At 34.1% G+C, this 22892-nt stretch overlaps 5 protein-coding genes and 1 pseudogene across 9 annotated transcripts; 5 read left to right on the top strand and 1 right to left on the bottom strand.

The window, feature by feature from the left end:
• The first annotated feature begins 29 nt into the window (after window positions 1-29).
• Window positions 30-2723, top strand: LOC107403457 (11-beta-hydroxysteroid dehydrogenase A-like; annotated as a pseudogene).
• Window positions 2724-4536: 1813 nt separating this feature from the next.
• LOC107417986 (11-beta-hydroxysteroid dehydrogenase A-like) lies at window positions 4537-8771 on the top strand. The gene is made up of 6 exons (XM_025074364.3): window positions 4537-4784; window positions 4882-5074; window positions 5160-5245; window positions 5435-5569; window positions 5673-5801; window positions 8356-8771. The coding sequence occupies exons 1-6, from the start codon at window positions 4602-4604 to the stop codon at window positions 8560-8562; spliced, it is 933 nt and encodes a 310-aa protein (XP_024930132.3). The 5' UTR covers window positions 4537-4601; the 3' UTR covers window positions 8563-8771.
• A 426-nt stretch (window positions 8772-9197) lies between these two features.
• Window positions 9198-11242, top strand: LOC107403458 (11-beta-hydroxysteroid dehydrogenase-like 4A). Of its 3 annotated transcripts, XM_025068250.3 has the most exons (6): window positions 9274-9459; window positions 9572-9764; window positions 9918-10003; window positions 10177-10308; window positions 10434-10547; window positions 10798-11236. In XM_025068250.3, exons 1-6 carry the CDS (start codon window positions 9274-9276, stop codon window positions 11023-11025), a joined length of 939 nt encoding a protein of 312 aa, XP_024924018.3. In that variant the 3' UTR covers window positions 11026-11236. The 3 variants fall into 3 exon arrangements, with proteins under 3 accessions (XP_060670181.1, XP_024924018.3, XP_048330023.2); XM_060814198.1 differs by lacking the exon at window positions 9572-9764 and having other exon boundaries at window positions 9198-9459; window positions 10798-11240; XM_048474066.2 differs by having other exon boundaries at window positions 9572-10003; window positions 10798-11242.
• Window positions 11243-12671: 1429 nt separating this feature from the next.
• LOC125422540 (11-beta-hydroxysteroid dehydrogenase-like 6) lies at window positions 12672-14235 on the top strand. The gene is made up of 5 exons (XM_060814935.1): window positions 12672-12749; window positions 12889-13038; window positions 13367-13499; window positions 13607-13725; window positions 13981-14235. Exons 1-5 carry the CDS (start codon window positions 12672-12674, stop codon window positions 14233-14235), a joined length of 735 nt encoding a protein of 244 aa, XP_060670918.1.
• Window positions 14236-14834: 599 nt separating this feature from the next.
• LOC107417985 (11-beta-hydroxysteroid dehydrogenase A) lies at window positions 14835-17076 on the top strand. Of its 2 annotated transcripts, none has more exons than XM_048474195.2 (6): window positions 14835-15375; window positions 15511-15703; window positions 15826-15911; window positions 16061-16192; window positions 16289-16453; window positions 16517-16694. In XM_048474195.2, the coding sequence occupies exons 1-6, from the start codon at window positions 15139-15141 to the stop codon at window positions 16529-16531; spliced, it is 828 nt and encodes a 275-aa protein (XP_048330152.2). In that variant the 5' UTR covers window positions 14835-15138; the 3' UTR covers window positions 16532-16694. The 2 variants fall into 2 exon arrangements, with proteins under 2 accessions (XP_048330152.2, XP_024930158.3); XM_025074390.3 differs by having other exon boundaries at window positions 14896-15375; window positions 16552-17076.
• On the bottom strand, window positions 16686-22363 carry LOC107417983 (recQ-mediated genome instability protein 1). Of its 2 annotated transcripts, XR_009635760.1 has the most exons (9): window positions 21418-22363; window positions 20954-21124; window positions 20560-20705; window positions 19756-19889; window positions 18812-19557; window positions 18220-18330; window positions 18016-18144; window positions 17188-17852; window positions 16686-16825 (listed from the first exon to the last, which is right to left on the bottom strand). XR_009635760.1 is itself a non-coding variant. In XM_060814678.1 (8 exons), the coding sequence occupies exons 1-8, from the start codon at window positions 21946-21948 to the stop codon at window positions 17682-17684; spliced, it is 2139 nt and encodes a 712-aa protein (XP_060670661.1). In that variant the 5' UTR covers window positions 21949-22363; the 3' UTR covers window positions 16984-17681. The 2 variants fall into 2 exon arrangements, 1 of the variants encoding a protein (XP_060670661.1); XM_060814678.1 differs by lacking the exon at window positions 16686-16825 and having other exon boundaries at window positions 16984-17852.
• Between the last annotated feature and the right edge of the window lie 529 nt (window positions 22364-22892).

Genomic DNA, 22892 nt, shown 5'->3' with positions numbered 1-22892 from the left:
TGTTTCTTTTAATTAGCAATTTCTTGAGATTATAAAAATGTTGGTTTTTAGACCTGGTCCAAAGATAATAGATATAGTGTTTTGAAATGAGATATATAAATGAAAATATTAAGAAATTGAGGGATCACATTTTTTAACTTTTACCATTTGAGGACAAGGAATCAAAATATTGAATACATTAATCTTTTTAAGCTGCCAACTGTCCCTTGTTAAAAAAGAGTAAATATGATATGATACGTAGGTTATGAAGTCAAAAAAAAAAAAATGTAATTATTTGTCCTCAATTAATTAATAAATTAATGCTCAAGGAAATTTCATTATGACGAGGAACTATATGAAGTGAGAAAATATTTCTAAAGGGCGAAATAGTGAAAGAAGAAATGTGTTGGTTTTCTTGTGTGGTTGTACAATGAATTAAAGGTTTTCACATGTTCTAGTTGTGTTGAATGAGAACTGGCACCGACTGCATAGTAGAAACCTATGTATCTACCTCTTCTTTAACTAGTTGGCTAGTCCACCTGTTTACAGTTCATTTTCTTCCTACATATTACAAATTTTTTAATTTATTTTGTAACTTCTTAGAATATTATACATATTTCTTGTCAATTGTTATCTTGTCCATCCTTTCAATTTTTTATTATTATTATTATTTTGTTCTAAAATCTTAGGAAAGAGAATATAACAAAAATTAAAAAAGAGAGAAAACAAAGAACTTAATAATGAATATTTTCCAAATCTTTAAAGATAAATGAAAATAGTATTCCTGATATAAAAACAAATTTGCCGTGAATTTGTATGGCTTTTCTATAGCTTTTTGAAGTTTCCACCAACGTAGCTTCAACAAATTTGTAACATACAACAATATATAGAAGGATCTCTCTTTCTTCTATCTTGCTCTCCATCTCCTTCTTGGTTTCTTCTCGGTGAAGCAATAATGGATGGACTTCACAGGTTGTTTAACATAGTAATCCCCCCTGTTACACTCATTGCTATCATCTTCTTTCTTCCACCATTTCTGATCTACAAGTTCTTTCTATCAATAAAAAGATCGAAATGCATCGTAAATGTGGCATCTGGCTTATGAGTATGCTAGAAGAGGTGCTCGACTAGCCCTCGCAGCGAGAAGAGAGGACCGCCTTAAGAAAGTAGCTGATAAAGCGCATGAGCTGGGGTCCCCAGATGCACTGTCATCTCTGCTGATGTTTCAAAAGTTGAAGACTGTTAGAGACTAGTTGAAGAGACAGTGAACCACTTTAGACAATGTAAATCATTTCTCGATAAGTACTTTCTGCAATGTATAACGTTCTGGTTTCTAATGGTTTCTCTATGGGTTTTTATGCAACAGTAGACCATTTGGTGAACAATGCTGGGGTTACATGTGTTCGCTTGTTTGAAGATTTCACCCAATTCTCTGATATCTTTTCTGTTATGGTAAATTTCATTTCACAGGATTACATAGAATATCCATTTGCATATGTGTGTATATATTTCATAAACAGTATTTTTATTTTAGTTTTTTTTGTCTGTCTGACTGATATATTCAAAATCATGTGTATATGGACTTGATAAACTGTTTTACCAATCTTTGGTATAAAAATACTAACTGGATTATGGGGAAATTCTGAACAACCTGCCTCTGTACGACTCTGCGGGACACAAATTTCTTGGGTTCAGTGTACTGCACATATTTTGCAGTTCCACATTTAAGAAAAGCAGGCAAAGGGAAGATTGTTGTGCTTTCTTCAACTGCAAGTTGGATTCCTGCACCAAGAATGAGCATCTACTGTGTAAGGATGAGCTTATTATATTTTATATGTTACACACTCGGCAATGTTACCTTATTTGTCTTCCTACTAATTCGATTAGATTGTGATGGTTTTAGGCAAGCAAGGCAGCTCAAACTTCCTTTTTCGAGACATTGAAGGCAGAAATAGGACAACATATTGGAATAACGATTGTAACTCCTGGACTTATTGAGTCAGAAATGACAAGTTCCCGATTTCTATCAGAGGTATGAAGGAATCAAAAGCTGCTTCCTTTTAGCAATTCTGCAACATTGTTAAATACATGAACTTGAGTACAAATTATGTTGCTTAAAATCCACCCTTCAGCAAACTCTTTTGTCAAAATCTGCGAAACTGGAAGAAAAGTTCTCATGGTTTTTCTTGCATGCATGGTATATCGTTTAGGGTCAAATGGACAGTCAGTCTTCCACTTCAGTCAGTAGAATGGTGCACAAAGTCGATTGTGGATACCGCTTGCAGAGGAGATTTGTACTTGACAGAGCCATCTTGGTTCAGGATGGGATTCTGGTTGAAGGTGTTTTTTCCTGAGTTTCTGATGGATTGTCTGTACTTTATGCTGGTCAGCCGGCCATGGACTTCAAAAAAAGACACATAAAACAAGCCTGGTTTTAATGCCAAAAGCTCTTTATATACATATAAAAGCTCTTGGTTCAGTTTCCACAATTAGACTTGCTTTGGATTTCAAGCATTTTGTATCATCTTATTCTTAAACTAAAAATATTTTGTAATCCATGGTGAGTAAAACACCATATGTCATTTGGAAATTCGAATTATAATAAAAAATAAAAGACTTATTTTATATAAATGGTGAGGTTACATATACTGTCTTATATTCCTTCCCAAAATACAAATTCAAATTGCCTTCTTTAGCAAGAAATCAAAAATTAATTTGTGTTCAATTCTGGCTACAAAAATTTCAATTTAGAGACAAAGGATAACATGTGACATGTAATAATTTTACATTTCATTATGTATCAGAATTTACTTATAAATTAGTATTTATCATGAATAGTGACAAATGTAATGCAAGCAAAAGCTATAGTGATGATGAGCTTTGGTGTCTGTTGGTATAACAAATAACAATTATGACTCTCAGGGTGATGGAGAGGATCTAAGGAAACAAAAGCAGTTGGTGGCTGATGTATAAATGATGCCACATTCAATATCCTTCTACCGCATGTGTATAATAACAACATATAATGAGAAAATTATGAACTAAAACAAAACAAAACTAAACAATAACATGCATATTAATATAGGTGGGAAATCTGTTTTCTTTTCCATATTGGTTGGTGAGACCAGGAGAGTAAGAGAATGTGCAAGTGAAATTATGAACAGTGCTTGCAGGGCCAAAGATACTTTACATAACCATCATGGTGTAAGGCCACCTATACATATATATATATATATGGAAAATTTCGATGTAGCTGAGTGGGCACCAAGCAAGAAGATTTTGGATTTCAATGGAGCCACAAATATCCTACATCCTTCTTTCATCCAAACTTCTGATGTTAAGACTGATTAAGAACAGAATTCCATAGTTTCCATGTATGTTTACAACCTTTTTACTGTTGTTTTATTTAGTTGGAAAATTCCAGTACTGCTGAAGTTCGTTTTAAAGTGTCATGAATAGGATCTGTATGTAGTTCGGTGGTAGTGAGTGGAGGTTTATGTGTTTGTTTGCAGATGTTGGACTTGAGGTGTTTTATATGAATGTGTGAGAAAGAGACTTAACCCTTCTTTTTTTTTTTTTTTTTTTTAATTAGCAAATTCTTGAGATTGTAAAAATTTTGGGTTTTTTGACCTGTTCCAGATGCAAGAGATATATAATTGTAAATATTAAGAAATTAAGAGATCATATTGTTTAACCTTTACCATGTGAAGGACAAGAAATCAAAATATTGAATGTATAAATTTCATTGAGCTATTAATTGTCCCTTGTTAAAACAGAGTACATATGATTTATAGGTTATGAAATCAAAAACTTCCAATTATGTTTCTTCAATTACTTTAATAAATTTCTGTTCACAATCCGCACGCGAAAGAAAATTTAATTATGATGATGAAGAACTATGAAGTGACAAAACCAATATTTCTAAAGGCTTCCGAAATAATGAAAGAATAAAATTGTTGGTCTTTTTGTGTGGTTGTTGTGCAAGGAATATTGAAGGTTTTCACAAGTTCTAGTTCTAGAAAATTTCTATGAAATAAGACATCATATGCTTATAGGTACGGACTGCATAGCAGAAACCTATATATCTCTACCTATTTTAAAATAATCGATGAGTACTCTCCACTTTTTATTTTATTTTCTTCCTATATATTGCTAATTTATTTTTTTTTAATTTTATCTTTATAACTACCACATATAGATGTATATTTTAGCATATTTATATCAGAAATTTTGGCATCTACCCTCGGATTATATGTAACTGAAGTGAATGACATGTAATCCGCAGCTGAGAGATGATAAATCTAAGAGACTAATGGATGATGATTTTCCAAATCCATAAGATTTTTAGATTCTTTTGTGGACTCCATGGAGATAATGAAAGATAAACAAAAATCCAAAGTTTGGTGAAAAAATCTAGAAAACATGGTTGACCCCAATAATCGTATTCCTGTTTTGATTTGCATCGCTTTTCTCGTGAGGTAGGGAAGCAAAATCTAGAAAACATTTGATTTGCATCGCTTACAACTACTTGGAACATACAAAATATACATAAAAAAGGATCTCTCTTTCTTCTCTATTGCTCTCCATCTCCATCTACTTGGTTTCTTGTGGGAGAAGCAATAATGGATAAAATCCACAAGTTATTGAACATAGTAATCCCCCCAGTTACACTCATTTTTATCATCTTCTTTCTGCCACCATTTCTGATCTACAAGTTCCTTCACTCAATAAAAAGATCGAAATGCATAGAAAACGTGGCAGGAAAAGTTGTCCTCATCACCGGTGCATCTTCTGGTATTGGTGAGGTCTGTATTATCAGTCTGTTATTCTGAAATGTGATAGATGTTTTTCCTTATCCTCTTGGGACATTTTTTGCTGATTTTTTCAATGTTTTTTATCAAGCATCTGGCTTATGAGTATGCTAGAAGAGGAGCTCGACTAGCTCTGGCAGCGAGAAGAGAGGACCGCCTTAAGAAAGTAGCTGATAAAGCACTTGAGCTGGGGTCCCCAGATGCCATTGTCATCTCTGCTGATGTTTCAAAAGTTGAAGATTGTGAGAGAATAGTTGAAGAGACAGTGAACCACTTTGGCCAATGTAAAGCATCCATCAATAAGTACTTTCTGCAATGCATAATTTTTTCCGGTTTCTAATGGTTTTGGCCTGGGGTTTTATGCAACAGTAAACCATTTGGTGAACAATGCTGGAGTTCTACATATTAGCTTGTTTGAAGATTTCACCCAATTCTCTGATATCCGTTCTATTATGGTAATTTCATTTCATAGGATTACATAGGATATCTGTTTGCATATTTGGGTGTGTATTTCATGAACAAAATATTTGTCATCCGAATTCAAGATTATGTGGACTTGATGAAGTTTAACCAATCTCTGTGTGAAATACTAAGCTTCATTTTTTGGAAATTCTGAACAAACCAGCTTCTGTTTGACTTTGTAGGACACAAATTTCTTGGGTTCAGTGTATTGCACGTATTTTGCGGTTCCACATTTAAGAAAAGCAAGCAAAGGGAAGATTATTGTGCTTTCTTCATCTGCAGGTTGGATTACTTCACCAAGAATGAGCATCTACTGTGTAAGGATGAGCTTATAATTATATTTGTATGTTTCATACTCTAGTCATTACCTTTCTAATTGGCCTTTCTACTGATTGATTGGTTCAAATGTGATGGTTTCAGGCAAGCAAGGCAGCTCAAACTTCCTTTTTTGAGACATTGAAGGCAGAATTAGGACGTGATATTGGAATAACAATTGTAACTCCTGGTCTAATTGAATCGGAAATGACAAGTTCACAAGTTATATCAAAGGTATGTAGGAACCAAAGCTGCTTCGTTTTAGCGATTCTATTAATGAGTTGCAGCAAAGAAACAAGAAAGCAGTTATAGTCAAAGCAAGAATTTAAAAACTGTCATCCAAATCCCAAATGTTTGAAACCTGGTCCTTTAGATATAGGAAATTACACTCTTACAGTTTGATCGCACAGAATTCCTACACATACAAACTAGTGAATCATGTTAATCTTAATGCTGTTTATACATAATTGAGCAAACATACTAAAAGACAATGCATCTTTTTGGGTTTTAATTATGGTTCACAGAACAAGAAAGTTTAGTATTCTTCTTCTGAAAAGGAAACAGATATAAAATACAAGTTAAAATTTATCCACTTGCAGAAAAAGAATGACAAATGTTTAGTCTATGAAATTTCAAATTGCAACTCAACCCACATTTAACCTCTTCCCTACCCTTGCAGCCTCAACCTAGAGCTTGAAGCAACTCTTAACATTTTGCTAAGAATTCCCTATGCCACTAGACCAAGGGATCATTTACAACTTATATATTCATATATTTGCAAGGGCCATACTTTTTAAGTGAATAACTGAATTACAACACAAATGTTCAACATTTGGGGAAATTTAGCAGAGAATGAATTTGGGAATCCTGGACATACTACTTATCCTGGAGCTTCTGCTCTTATCTGGGGAGAGAATATTTGGGGAAAATTAAGCATTGTTGTGGGATGAATGTCTAAGTAGTGGGTTATGATCAAAATAACGAGAAATTAATTTGAATTCTAGTTTATAAGTGGATTCTAGTTGGATCTTGTACTTTTTAAGTGAAAAAGTGAATCAAAACACAATAACATTTGGGGAAATTCAGATTAGTGCTAGTATCAATGTCTGTGCAGTGGTTATTATCAAAATAAAGAGAATTTAACTTGAATTATAGTTTATAAGCGGATTCTAGTTGGGTCTCATACTTTTTAAGATAATGAATGAATCAAAATACTAAGGTTTCAATATTTAGAGAAATTCAGCCAACGTTGGGGGAAAATTCAGCTAGTGGTAGGATGAATGTCTATGGAGTGGGTTATGATCAAAATAAAAAGAACTGACTTGAATTCTAGTTTCTAAGTGGGTTCTAGTTGGTTCACATACTTTTTATGTGAATTAATGAAACAAAACACAAAAGTTTAAACATTTGAGGAAATTTAGCCAACATTTGGGGAAAATTCAGCTTTATGGCAGGATGGATGTCTATCAAGTTATGATCAAAATAAAGAAAATTTAACTTGAATTCTAGTTTATATAAGTGGATTCTAGTTGGGCCTCATACCTTCTAAGTGAATAAATGAATCAAAACTCAAAAGTTTCAACATTCGGAGAAATTCAACCAAAATTTTGGGAAGATTCAACTTAGGGGTAGGATGAATGTCTATGCCCTGGGTTATGATCCAAGTAAAAAGAACTAACATGAATTCTAGTTTATAAGTGGATTCTGGTTGGGTCTCATACTTTTTATGTGAATGAATGAATCAATCAAAACACATAAGTTTCAACATTTGGAGAAAATTCAGCTTTGTGGCAGGATGAATGTCTATGTAGTGGGTTATGATCAAAATAAGAAGAAATTAACTCGAACTCTAGTTGGGTCTCAATACTTTTTTAAGTGAATAAATGGGTCAAAATACAAAAGTTTCAACATATGAGGAAAATTCAGCTTAGAGGTAGGATGAATGTCTAATGTAGCGGGTTATGATCAAAATAAAAAGAAATCTACTTGAATTCTTGTTTACAAGTGGATTCTACTTGGGTTTCATACTTTTAAAGTGAATAAATGAATCAAAACATGAAGTTTCAACATTAGTGGAAATTCGGCTAAACATTTAGGGAAAATTAAGATTTGTGGTAGTATGAATGTCTAATGTAGTGGTTATGATCAAAATAAAAGATATTAATTTGAATTGTAGTATATAAGTAGATTCTAGTTGAGTTTCATACTTCTTAAGTGAACAAATTAATCAAAACACAATAACATTTAGGGAAATTCAGCCAACATTGGGGGAAAGTTCAGAGATCTCTGCATGCAATACAACCTGCATTTGAAGTCAAGGGCCATCTCCTTTTTTCATTCACTAGCAGAATTACACATGCACAGTATGATTACAAACATAAGCAGAGCACAAAAGAAATGCAGTATTTATACCAAAAAATAGCCCGGAAAAACGAAGAGACAAAATGAAATCCCCAATGCTAATACACCAAACTTCTTAATGGTCCTTGGGTCGAACAACGAAAAATAAACCCCAAAATTTTCTAAAAATCCAAACTTTTTCCATGTCAGTGCATGCATTTCCAATTTACAACCACAAAACTTGAATGAAAAGGAATCATAAAACTAAGACCAACACAAGCACCTGAGACAAACAATTTGGAAAGAAAATCATGTTGCTTATAATCCTTCCAACCATTTAAAGAACATACAACATAAAGTAGCTTGACCAAACTCCTTTGTCAAAATCTCTGAAACTGGAAGGAAAGTTCTAATGGTGTTTTTTTTGCGTGCATGGTATATTGTTTAGGGTCGACTGGACAATCTTCCACTTCAGTCAGTAGAATGGTGCACAAAGTCGATTGTGGATAGCGCTTGCAGAGGAGATTTGTACTTGACAGAGCCATCTTGGTTCAGGGTGGGATTCTGGTTGAAGGTATTCTTTCCTGAGTTTTTGATGGATTATATGCACTTTATGATGATCAGCAGGCCATGGACTTCAAACAAAGATGCCTAGAACAAGCCGGCATATGCATATAAAAGCTCTTGATTATGTTCCCAAAATTAGACTTGGTTTGGACTTCAAGCATTTTGTAACTCATCTTATTCTTAAACTAAGAATATTTTGTAATCCATGGTGAGTAAAACCCCATATGTCATTTGTACATTGGAATTATAATTGACAAAAGATTTATTTTATATATATAAATGGTGGAGTTACATATACAGTCTTATATTCCTTTCCAAAATAGGGAACTAACTTGTTTAGCAAGAAATCAAAGACTAATTTGTATTCAGCTCCAACTGGAAAAAGATTTCAGTTTCAAAGAACAAAGATAACATGTTACATGTAATGTATTTCGATTTATTAATTACTATCAAAATTTTATTCTAAATTAGTATTTATCATCAATGGTGACAAATAACAATGATAATAGTTTTAGCCTCAAAATCTCTAATCCCAATTGATATTTTGCGACTGGATTGGACAAGCAAAATCTGAAGCGATATGCTTTGTTGTGTATTGGAATATCAATTGTGACACTTCTTGATGGGGACGAAAATGACACAAGGGGATATTATGAGGCCACAAAACAAAAGTGGCTTTTGGCAGATAACATGCATATTAATAATATAGGTGGGCAGTAGGTAGAGAAAACTTATATCCATTTTCTTCGCAATATTAATTAGCAGTTCACAAAAAAAAATTCCAGAGCTATGTATGTCAATGGATTTGTTTCACAAGTTGATGAACATTCTACTTCCTCCCCTAACACTTATTCTACTCATTTTCTTCCTTCCACCTTTCCTAACTTTCAAGCTTCTTCGTTTCGTGAAAAGATCCATAATTTCCAGCGACGACGTTTCTGGAAAAGTAGTATTAATCACAGGAGCAGCTTCTGGCATTGGAGAGGTTTTATTTTTTTACAGTTTTATATATGTGTTATTCCTTATTAACTGTTTCGTTAGTTTCTTTAAACGTTCATTGTTTGATAAATTATGTAATAATTTCAAATAACTTGAAGCAACTTGCTTATGAGTATGGTAGAAGAGGAGCATTGTTGGTTCTTGTTGATATCAATGAGGAAAATTTGGCAACAGTTTGTAGTAAAGCATGTTCTCTTGGCTCCCAAGATGCTATTTCCATTGTAGCAGATATTTCAAAACTTGAAGACTGTAAGAGGTTTATAAACGAAGCAATTAACCATTTTGGCCGATGTAAGCTTGCATTTCTTGACCGTATGTATGTGTTATGTATGAGTGTATGCCAATATGTATATGTTCTGTTTCTTGTGTATATTTGCAATAAAATAACAAATTTCTCTAACTGCCAAAAAATGGTTTTTCCTTTTCTGTTTTCATGCAAAAAAGTGGATCATTTGGTGAACAATGCTGGCATAGCAAGAGATGGCGTGTTTAAGAATGTAGAACAAATTTCTGATATTGTTCCTGTTATGGTAATTAATTTGTTAATTTCAGCTACATTAGATTTGTATTTCAGTATATGTACTATATATTGTACAATATTTGTACATCATAAATGAAACCATCAATTTCATTGATGGTATACAAACCCGTTCCTGACTCTTCTCTGAAATTCAGTAATTTGCATTGGTGGTATGTTGGGTAGGATGTCAATTTCTGGGGTACAGTTTACAGTACCCACTTTGCACTGCCACACCTGCTAAAGGCCAAAGGGAAGATAGTAGTGATTGCTTCTACTTGTGGATGGTACCCTCTTCCAAGATTGATCATCTACAACGTATAAATTTAAACACCTTAATTATATATATATATATATATATAATTTTCATGGTTTATATAGCATAAAATTCTATAAAATCCTAGTTGATGATACAGTTATTGCAATTTTCCACTGAATTTCAGGCAAGCAAAGCTGCTCTTATAAGCTTCTTCGACACTTTGAGAGCAGAACTTGGTTGGGATATTGGCATTACCATTGTGACTCCTGGGGTTATCAAGACTAAATTGACACAAGGGGTATATAAGACCAGAAAAATGTTCTTGTTTTTACTTATTAATAAGATTTGCATTGATTGATTCGTAGTTAATATATATTTTTTTTATTAAATTTGTAGTTGATGGCAGATAAACAATGCCATATTAAACATCCCCACAGACATATATATAAATATATATAGCATTAAAGATTTGTCTGGACAAGTTGTAACAAGGAACTAATTAGCGGTAGCTAATAATTTGATATATTTCATTTTTAATGGTTTTGAAGGATCTTTTGCAACCAGTTCCAGCAGAGTCAGCAGAAGGATGTGCCAAGGCAATAGTGAAGAGTGCTTGTAGGGGAGACATGTATTTGACAGAACCATCTTGGATCAGAGTCCTGGTTCCTCTGAAGGTTTTTTGTCCTGAGCTTGTTGACATTGGAAATAGATGGTTTTCTCGCTTGAAGATCAAATCTTCATTCCTATCTTCCCAATCCCAGCTCAAGGTCGAATAGGTCCACGATTTTCTTTTCAAAGTTTGAAGCCTATTTTTTTAATTGCCTTGGATTTTAGTTTTTTTTTTTTTTTTTTTTTTTTTTTGGGGAAATTTCCCACCATGTATCCAATAAAATAACAATGGGGATTCATAAATTAGTGCAATGCAATTTTTGCAGTGTTTGGAATGATTTGGAAACTTGAAAAGTTGTAATGTACCTCCCAAACTTAGCTAAAATTAATACATATGAATTGACTACATGATAATAATAATAATAATCTATCCGGATTGAATAAATATTAGCTATTATGTATAACGGTTACCTGTATTACTTTTAATTAATATAAAATATATGATCATGTAAAATAAATTGTTTTTCTTTTTGAAAATTTTAGCATCAAAATATTATTTTGCGTAGTCATTATCAGATTGATTATAAGGGATTGCATCAGTTTTGTTATGAATTATTTACGACACTATTACATCCATGTATTGGTTACATAAAGAAAATAAATACATAAAAAGTGGTGGATAAGAAGCTAATTGGAGTGTGAATTAATGCAACGGGATTTATAAATGTTTTAAACAAATAGAGAAATATTAAACCATGCATCCCGAAAAATTAAAAACAAAGATTGCACAAGAACTGCTTGTCCTAACTACATATATTTTTTCTCGTAACAGATTTTGTCAAATTGCTTGTCCTCATCCAGGATTAGTAGCCTTTAATGTGCTTAAAGGGTTCAAATATTAAAGTGCATTTTGAAGTTTGCATAAATTTAGTAAAATGTTAAAATATTATAAAGGTAAATTAAATCTTGTGTAAGCTCATAATATAAATTTTAAATGTATTTTTAAATATTAATTTTTTAAAATAATTTAAAATTTTTAAAAAAAATTATATGAAAAAATGTCTACATATATAAAATATTATGTTATAATATATATAATTGTGATTCAATAATCAGGATATTTTGATTTTATAAAATCAAATACCTTTCAAATCAATCAAAATAAATAAGTAAAAATAAAATATTATAGCTGGATAATTATTATTATTATTATTATTATTATTATATATCAAAACTTGCCGATAATCAGTATTTATCATCAATTAATGGTGTTTAATGGCTCAACGATTAAATATGTCTCCTTGGGTGATGGAGATGAAAAGTGGCAAAAGAAAAATAGCTGGTTGGCACATAAATACTTACTACCGCATTAAATGGGACAAGCAGGTGGTGACAAATTATTCGTCATAAAAAGTAAGAGGTACCAAATTAGAATTTCGCGGGGCATTTGGATTTCCTAGTAAAAGGAGTGACATTGTAACAAAAGTCAATTATAACTTAGCAAAATGATGCGTTGTTATGATTTTATTGGTTAATTAGGAGGTGTTTCTATAATTTCCAAAAATGTATATAAAGATATTCATGCAAAACATTAAAATATGAAGATGTAAATTTATGTGAGCAGTCGATTAAAAATAAATAAATAAATAATTTCTTAGCAATATTTATTAGTAGTTTATCACACGAAAATTTTGCAAAAGCTATCTTGTCTCTATGGATTTGATTTACAAATCCATGAACCTTGTATTTCCTCCTAACACTCCTACATATTTTCTTGCTGCCACCTTTTCTAGCATTCAAGCTTCTTCTTTGCATGAAAAGATCCATTTCCAGTAAGAATGTGCCTGGAAAAGTGATACTCATCACTGGAGCAGCTTCAGGCATTGGAGAGGTTAATTAATTTGTTTTACGTATATTTTTTTTAATTATGTTCCTTATCTGTTTCTTTAATTTATTTTAATTATTCTTGCTATATATATATATATATATAATGTAATTATTTGATTTTTAATTTTATTATAATTGGGCAGCAACTTGCTTATGAGTATGGTAGAAGAGAAGCAATGTTGGTCCTTGTTGATATCAATGAGGAAAATTTGGTAACAGTTTGTGGTAAAGCTCTTTCTCTTGGCTCCCGGATGCTATTTCCATTGTTGCAGATATTTCAAAGCCTGAAGACTGTCGGTGGTTTATGAATGAAGCAATTAACCATTTTCATCGATGTAACCTATAGTTATACTTGGTCATGTATTGTGTGATATTTATTTGTTTCTTATATATTTGAAATGAAATGATGAATTAATTCCTAATTTCCATGCAAAAAAGTGGATCATCTGGTGAACAATGCTGGGATAGCAAGAGACTGTCAGTTTCAAATTCGTTCCTGTTATGGTAATTAATTTAGTTAGTTTATTCTAATATAATGTGTATAGCTGCAATATTTTGTTCATAAATTTCATTGATTGTGTAGAAACCTCATCTCTGAAATTCATTAATTTTGGTTGGTAGGCTGTCAATTTCTGGGGTACAGTTTTCAGCACACACCTTGCAGTTCCACACCCGCTAAAGACCAAAGGGAAAATAGTAGTCATTGCTTCAATCTTTGGATGGTACCCTTTTTCCAAGATTAAACATCTACAATGTAAAAAGACAAAAACACACAAACCTTAATCATATATTTCCTCATGGTTTTTAGCATCAAGTTCTCTAAATTAATCCAATTGATCAATTTTCAATTTGGATATTCAGGCAAGCAAAAAGCTGCATTGATAAGCTTCTTTGAGACTCTGAGAGCAGAACTGGGTTCGAGTATTGGCATAACCATTGTGACTCCTGGTGCGATCAAGACGAAAGTGTCACAAGCAATGGTATGACAAATATTTTGTTTCTTTATCATTAAAAAATAAATAAATAAAAAGAATTTGCGTTGATTAATTAATTTGTAGTTGGTTGTAGATTAATAATGGCACATTTAACCATATCATCTATAACCAACAAACAAACCCACAAGGTAAACAAACATATATTGCATTCATATAGCTTTGTTAGGAAGAAAGAATTTAATTAGCAGCAAATTTTGGTAGCTAATAATTTTGATGTCTGATGGTTTTGTTTTTTTAAAGGGTCTTTTGCAACTAGTTTCGGCAGAGTCAGTAGAAAGGTGTGCAAAGGCAATAGTGAAGTGTGCTAGCGGAGGAGACATGTATTTGATAGAACCTTCTTGGGACAGAGTTTTGTTTCCTCTTAAGGTTTTTCAACTGAGCTTGGGGACCCTGCCAACCGCTGGCTTTCTCGTTTGTAAACTCAGGCTTCACTCCCATCTTCCCAGCTCAAGTCTGAATAGGTCTATGTTAATTATATTCCAAGAAATAATATGATAATAAATAAATAAATAAATAATGTTCATTTTTGGAGGCCCTCGAATCGTCTGTATCTAGGCACCAAGTTCAACAAATACGATTACTATCTGCATTGAATAAAGAACAAGATATTATTTGTAACCGTTAATGTGTATGTCATATGGTATCACTTATTATATTAATGTAAAATGTAAATTGAATAATCTATAATTATGTATAACGTAAAAAGAATAATCTATATGCTTTAGATTTAAATTGAATAATTTATAATTATGTATATACATAATAAAAAAAGCCTATATGCTTTAGATTTAAATTCCTATGAAACTTGATTAGAGGACGGCCCACCTTGGCTCTCTTTTGCAATCCAAGATGACTTATGTAATTTTGTTAATTGAAAGTTGCTTATCTTCCTTACCCAAAAAAATAAAAAAATAAAAAATCAAGAAAAACAAAAACTATAGTCATGTGTGACCGTTAAAAATATTCTACAAACTCAAAATACTCTTATTGCTGAGTATTAGACTATGAATCACACCAAATCATTCATGTCCCATTTATATAAAATAAAATAAAATAAAAATTGTTTTACTTGGATTAAGGTGATGAATTGACTCAACGGGATAAAGTGGATAGACCTTAAAAGTAAAAACCATGCATCCCCAGAAAAAGAAAAAGATGGCACAAAAACTGCTTGTCCCTTTGTGGAGTGGAGCTTATAGAAAAAGCTAAACGATAACGTAAAAGGCAATCTACGTGTTGTTTCCTCTTCATGCAACGCTGCTACGTTGCAGATTTTACTTCCTTCTTAGTCATCCTCACAATGACACCTCCATTAAAGCCTTCATTACCTCTCTCTCTCTCTCTCTCTCTCTCTCTCTTTTTTCCTCCTTCACCATCTCTTTCTGCAGATCAGAAGCCATGGATTTCACTCTTATCACCTTTATCTGTCTCTTTTTCTACAATGGAATTACTTATATCATTAACTTGTTAATGAACATTGTAATTCCTCCTATTGCTATAATCTTGCTGTTCTTCTTCCTCCCACCATATCTGCTCGTCAAGTACTTCATCTCCACGACCATAAAACCGGTTCTCAGCAAAAACGTGGCCGGAAAAGTAATCCTTATCACCGGGGCATCCTCAGGCATCGGCAAGGTTATTTATTAGCACCTAATTCAGAAATCTACTTCTCTTTTCTTTTTCTTTTTTTTTTTTGTTTAATCCTTGTTCTCTTAAGTTTATTTGATATGTAGGGTTGTTTTTTTTTTTTTTTTTTCAATGGTTTTGAAGCAATTGGCGATTGAATATGCTAGAAGAGGAGCTTGTCTTGCTCTTGTTGCAAGAAGAGAAAAAAAGCTTGAATCAGTAGCTCACTCAACCACTTTGATCGGCTGTCAAGATGTTTTCATTATGTGTGCTGATGTGTCCAATCCTGAACACTGTAAACTGTGCATTGAAGAGACAATAAAATATTATGGGCGATGTGAGTGAAACTAGCAGGGTTTTGATTTTTCTCTCTGTTTATCATATTCATAGATGTTCATTGAGGGGCTTTTGAAAGCTAATCTGCTAAAAAACACAATTATTCGAATTTTATGGTAATAGTGGATCATCTAGTTAACAATGCTGGGATAGCTCCTGTTTCCATGTTTGAATACTGCCCAGATGTCACAAACTATGTGCAAGCAATGGTAATTCGTTCTTCAGCTTCTGCTAGATAGGACTTTTTTCCATTTGATTGGCCAATTAAATAAAGAAAAAAAAAAAATTTTGACACAGTCCTATTCTCAAACATTAATATCTAGATGCTTCCACAAATTGGTCTGCTTCCTGTTCGTAGGATACAAACTTCTGGGGTTCAGTGTATTGCACTTACAATGCAATTCCTCACCTTAAGAAAAGCAAAGGTAGGATCATAGGAATTGCTTCTTCTGCAGGATGGTTAGCAACACCCCGAATCAGCATCTATAGTGTAAGTAAACCAAAATAAAATTCTTCACTCAAATACTATCTAGTTTCTGTATAATATTGTGAATGAGTTTCTAAATATTGCAATTTTTTCTTTCAGGCTAGCAAAGCAGCAGTAATAAGCTTCTATGAGACACTAAGGGTTGAAATCGGGAATGATGTTGGAATAACAATTGTGACTCCAGGGTTAATTGAGTCAGAAATGACTCAAGGCAAGTTTCTATCCAGGGAAGGCCGTTTGCGAGTAGACCCAGAAATGAGAGATGTAAGCTTCTCTACTCTATATTTGCATTTCTTCATAGCTAATGTTAAAAGTGTTTTGGTATAGAAACCTTACGAGTAAATGAACCTGATTGCCATTAGACTGAAATAAGCTTGATGCCTATAATGCCTGCCAAAGAGTGTGCCAGAGCAATTGTGAAAAGCGCTTGCCAGGGAGATGATTACGTGGCACAGCCACCTTGGATCAGACCAACATTATTCTGGAGGGTGTTTTGGCCTGAGATACTGGACTGGTGCAACCGAATTCTATTAGTCCCTGGACCAGGGCAACCGGAGACGGATACACTCAGTAAGAAGATCTTTGACCTGTTTCCTGGTGTTGACCGCTATCTGCACCCAGGGACCATTCATTTTCCTGAACACAAGGGGGATGCAGAAGAGATTTTTGCATACTATCATTGATTTGAATAGAGACCTATCTGTAAAGTAAATAAGAAAAGTATTTGGGATGACATAGAACAGAGATAAAGTTGAAAGCAAATTCTACCAATTAGCTTTTTGAAGAAAATGAAATATGGTTCTCTGTTGCAGATGAACCTGCAACTCTTGTATGCTCTGAGATCTTATTTAATGCAACTATACAGTAGTTTGCTGAATCTTCAGTCATTTTTGTGTACGATGATATTACAAGGAACTTAGAAAAATATATAGATGCATAAATTCTAAAGGCTTAATTTACTCCGAATTTATCAATAAGTTTGAATGAAAAATAAATACCATTTTAGAGTGCCCCTCAGTTCAGAAGATGAGAGAGAGATACTCTTGGCTAACTATTCCCGTTTATTGTCCTGGAGCTACTTCTCAAACTGTCTGCTTTGGACTATTCACCTCAAATCATATAATATTACTGAATTGGAGGTCGTTTGTTGAAGCATGACCTTCCCCAGTGACAAGACAAATTCAGGAAGTGGAGCCCTAGAAGGATTTACAGGATAGTGCACCATCAACCATCACTTTCTCCTACCAGAGCTTATACAGCTGTAGATTTCCTCCAAATCTGAGCTCAGGCAAGTGGGTATTGCCATGAAATGTGCCTCGGCCCTCGTATACAATTTTCATCTGGTTCCACTTTGTCTGCCGACTCATAGGTTTTGATCCATGAATTAAAATAGTCCTTTGCGTGCAAGATGCCAGCAGATTAATACCCAGCGTTTGCATACTTAATGGCCCTTCCAATATTGTCCAAGATACAAAGACACAAGTTTAGCCATTCAAGGGGATATATCAAGGGGGTTCAGAGGTGTAGAACGTAGTGTTTGAGCTGGAGCAGAGGCCTTCAGTCTTCTCAAAAGCAGCCACGCATCTGATTCGGGACAACCTTGATTCATCTCAAGGGCAACTGGAACAGGAGAGGTTTCATTTATCTCTATAAGTATGATGCCCTGAAATATGAACCATAACATTTGTGCATGACGAACCCATAAAAATACATTTTTATTTCTAAAGGACAGGCTCAATAGTCTTGCAATGAAAATTTAAGAAACAAAAGACAAATAAAAGATATAATCATGCATTAGCACCAAAATCTAGCTTGTTAATTATTACCTCAAAATTCACTAAGAAAAATTGGAACTGCTTTAGGGTCTCCTTCATAGCACGAACCACTGATGTGTCTGAAGAAGAAAGAGCAGCAGTGACATCCTCTGGAGAATGACCTATCCCTTTTTGTACAACCTGAAGAGCAATATAGCCATCGATAATATGAAACTCCAACACACTGAGATGATGAGAAATCAAACTTGATCTCACCTTATGATCGACGATGATCTCAGAAATGAGACTACCATCATCAACATACACCCGAAGCTCATATGTTTTCCTTCTCTTATATTGAAATCCCTTCACGCCAGTCAAAAAACACTACAAAATTTTGTCCACATTTTAGATGACAATAATTAAACTATATTATCATATGCCAGCTTTTACTATTATAAGACACAGTGACACACTATCTATATTTGACAAGAGGGATCTGAAAAATCTTGTAATCAATATAAAAGTGAAACATATATGCTCGTACCAAAGTAAATGCAAGTGTGGATAAATCTATTGTTAGATGAATACTAAATCCTACAAGAAACAAACAAACAAATTTCAGAGTTAATCAGAAAATTTCTATTCGCAATTGTGCAGCCATTCAAAGGTTTATAGACACTAGAGGTTATTTCATTATAACATATTGACTTTCTAATTCACATATTTGACCTCCAATTAACAAGAACAACTCAACCCAGTCATTAGATGCTGAAACAAATCTCAGTATTGCAAGTTCAGTTCTAACGGATGAGACACCAAAGAGATAATGTCCTCTGATAAAGCAAGAAATTGGAAAGTAATATACCTTAATTTTCCCCCGAACAAAATGAGCACTCTCTCTCATTGCAGCCCACTTGGCTGACAAACTAGCTAAGTAAGTGAAAGGCATTTCTTGGTCTCCAGATAGTATGAGTGGATGTTCAATCGTACTGACATCCTCATCATTTGGAAAATCATTTAAACATGGTTCAGACACATCGCTTGGCCTGCTATAAGGAACTGCATCCATCTCAACTTCCTCCCCAACTGAAGCAACATCAGTGGACGGGTTAGGCATACCACTGGATCTGCTGCTAGTGGGAACAGTGTCCATATGGATGTCCTCAGGACCTGAAATGATGTTCCGAGATGGGTAAGGCATACCATTTGATCTGTGACTAGGAACAGTATCCATATCGATTTCCTCAGCATCTGAAATGATATTCCGCAATGGGTTAGGGATATCATTTGATCTGTGACTCGAAACAGTATCCATATGAATCTCGTTGGCATCCGACACAATGTTCAGTGATGAGTTAGACATATCATTTGATCTGTGACTTGGAACAGTATCCATATGAACCTCCTCAGCATCCGCAACGATGTTCCGCAATGGGTTAGGCATACCATTTGATCTGTGACTAGGAACAGTATCAATATGAGTCTCCTCATCATCCCAAACAGTGCTCCTTGATGGGTTAGGAATGGCATAGTGCTCACTAACAGGTACAGAAAACTCTTCCAGAGTCCTTTGGCGCTCAGTATTACCACCAGATGCAACAAAAGTAGCACCTACAATTTGAGAAGAGAAAAGAATAGACTATTTCAAAGCAAAAACAGAATCTGAAATAATGAACTAATCTAAACTTAATCAATGTTTATTAAGAGATTCTACCATATAAATCTTTATATGCTCTCAGCATATACGAACAGGGTGGGTCATAAAAGTTTTTAGATGTGTATGATTCCAATGAAGTCATTCGTATATACCTTGGTCATGCACTTGATAAAGTGTTGTGTCTTGAGATGTGGAATTATTGGTATGTGCATTATGAGCATCGGTAGATGGCCATGCAGCAAGTGTTGCTCTAGTAATTAAAGGAGGAACCACTCCTGTCCTGGTTCTGCATAAGAACAATGAAAATGGTATCAACAGGAATGAAGTTTACAGCAAATTGGTAATTAAGTGACCATTTGTAGGTCAAACAACTATGCCAATGATCAGCAGTTTAAAAAGAATGAACCTATATATATTAACCAATACAGTTCCCGAGCTTACCCTGTAACATGAACAGTGTCAAAAAAATTTAAATATCACTACTGTCCTGCAGAAGTTAATCATAGCAATATTTCGAGTTACAACAATCATGACTAAGAATCTGTTCCTGAAGCATTTTAAACCAGACATTCATCACCAAATACTGTTAAGTAACTCGTGCTTCCAACATCATGGATCATCAAACTTTACCCGCATTTATCCACTTATGAAAGATGCATGTATTAAATAGTTTGAAAATTACATAATTCACTGCTCTAGCAGTTCAACTAAAAATGATTTTATACCACTAGAGCTTTTAGCTATGGCAGCAATTTAGCCATCAATAATCTAGATCAAACTAAGATGCTGAGACTAAAAACCTGTACAAATAAGTAAAACATCAAAAAGTTTGCATATTAACTGGGGAAATCAAATTGTGATGTGAATATGAAGCAGTCAAATATCCAAATGAAGAGTAGCATCTCATATCTTCAACAATTTTAATTTACCCTTGGCAGTTAGAACTCTGAAATTACCTTTTTCCCCTTGGTGGCTTATTTACTTCATCGACAAGCCTTTGTCGTGCCGCATCTAATTCCTCAACTAATCCTCCTAGAACTTCAAAACTTTCAGGGACAAGCATAAGAAGTCCACGTCGTACATGCACATTACAGATAGCAACCTACAACACAAGAGGATGACCTGTCTAAGTCAGAACATAATAGCCCTTATTGAAAAAGGAAGAGTGAATAGTAATACACATTTCTCCTATCGGGCATGAAGTGGCCAAGAAACAGAAAAACCGTGAAATTAAAAATGGAAATATCAGAAATTCGACAGCAACTTAACACATAAGCCCTGACAATCTATCTTATGGACCTTAACAGCTTATAAACAAGATAACCATAACAGTCAAACTATAACAAAAACCTTCAATCCAGCAGGAGCCAAAACATCAAGATCCTTGATCGGTCTGTATTCCATTGCAAACACACGTTGAACACCATCCGTCATGGACAGCTTGAGGCATCTCTTGATCCCAGGAGGTGCTTTCTGATACCTGCTTTTGAGAGCACTACTGATGTTAACAATCTCATCAACCTGCAAAATGTGGTTTACTCTCTCAACTAAGTCCCTGTTAGAAAAAAGGTTCTGACATTCACCAATAAAAATTTGAAAATGGGTACCGTCCCGGCATTTAAGAATTCGTATATACAATGTAAAGACCTGAAATTGTTTGAAATTGAATCGGTTTAAGATACTATACAACAACAACAACAACCAGTAAGAATTATCACCCTCCTTATTTTTGTTAACTTTCCCCAAGCAACGACACTGAATAAAAAATCTAGCTTCATTTCAATATAGCAAAAGAGTAGAGTTTTGATATATACCTGCAAAACATACGGTCCTGAAAGATCAACCAAGTGAAGGGAATGAACATTTTCAGGAAGCCCACCACCCCCAGAGTAATTCATATCCGAAACCAAGAACCGCTCGAAAACGAGCTTTGCCTTAGCCCCAACATCGAGGTTAGCGAAGCCCGGCATTGACCGCTCAAGTTCAAGAACACAAGCATCGAACCACTCTCTCTTCAGTGTCAATCCAAGCCCCTGAAGAAACCCAGTTATCGGACAGCCACCACCGGAGCTCGGCGGAGCAACCTGAGGCTGCGGCTGTTGGTTTGAAATCCGTTCCGGAGGTGAGGGTTCTGAGAGGTTGTCGGAGACGTCAATGAATTCTTCATCGTCGGATATTTCAAGCGGCTCAGAGCGATTATTAGGGTTAGGGTTTAGAGGGTGATGTTGAGTGATTGTAGGTGGTTGTTCATCTTCTTGTTGGGGTTGATGATGATTCTGCGGCTCTACGTCGTCGTTTTCTTCATCGTCGGAAGAAGTACTCAGCCTGAGACGCCTTCGGGGCATTTTGGGTTCACCGGAAAAAAGAAAAAGATGTAGTGGCTTTGGTTGGACAATTTTGAAAGCGTTTGGGGCGAGGGAAAGTTAGGGAATGAAAAGAGACGTTGATCAAACCGCGCTACGATGACCCCAAACACAAAGGAGCGATAACGGCTCGTCGTTCACTCTTTAAGCATTGAGCATTTCTTAAAGAAACGGCACGTCGTTTCTTAGGAAACTGCATTTTTTCAAGTTGCCATCCCTTATTCAACTAAGTTTGATCTTTGTTCTTCTTCTGAGCTTGTCTAAAGGTACAAATTAAATTTTTCTACTAAGAAAATTGTATGAAGAAAAAGGCTTGGTGCGAAATTTTTTTTTTTAAGTAATTCAAAAAAAGTTGGAAGGGTAAAGATTGATGTGCATCTGCAATTCTAAATGATGAATGCATTAGTATCAATTTAGCAAAATTGTATACCCTTTTTTATAAATATAACTATGCCTACCAATCTGGATGGTGATAGGTTTGGTGCGCACTTGAAAATGATTATTATGGAATGGAATGGACATTTGTTATAAAAAGTTATTTCCTAAAAGCAAAATTATCAAAAATGTTTTTACATTTTTTTTTACCAAAACATTATATTGTGTGTTAATGAAAGGTTGTATCAAGAAATAAGCATTTGCCAGTGGGAGGTTTGACAGGGAACATATCAACAATCATATTGGTCCATTTTTTTTTTTTTTCACCAAAAACTATTGGTCAAGCTTTTATTCGTTGCCAATATAACATCTCTGAAATTTGATTGGAAACAAAAAATATCTCAAAAAGCATACTTTTTCCAAAATGAGGAAAAAAAAAAAAAATCATTCCAATTTTGAACTAGTTGTTTTTGACCTCTTATATAATAATCTTACCTGCAAACTTTGGTTGGTTATAGTGAGCCATTCAATTATATATACAGCGATTGGCA

Source organism: Ziziphus jujuba, chromosome 2 (assembly GCF_031755915.1).
Source record: "Ziziphus jujuba cultivar Dongzao chromosome 2, ASM3175591v1".
NCBI classification, from domain to species: domain Eukaryota; kingdom Viridiplantae; phylum Streptophyta; class Magnoliopsida; order Rosales; family Rhamnaceae; genus Ziziphus; species Ziziphus jujuba.
This window is presented reverse-complemented; position numbering and strand designations above follow the sequence as displayed.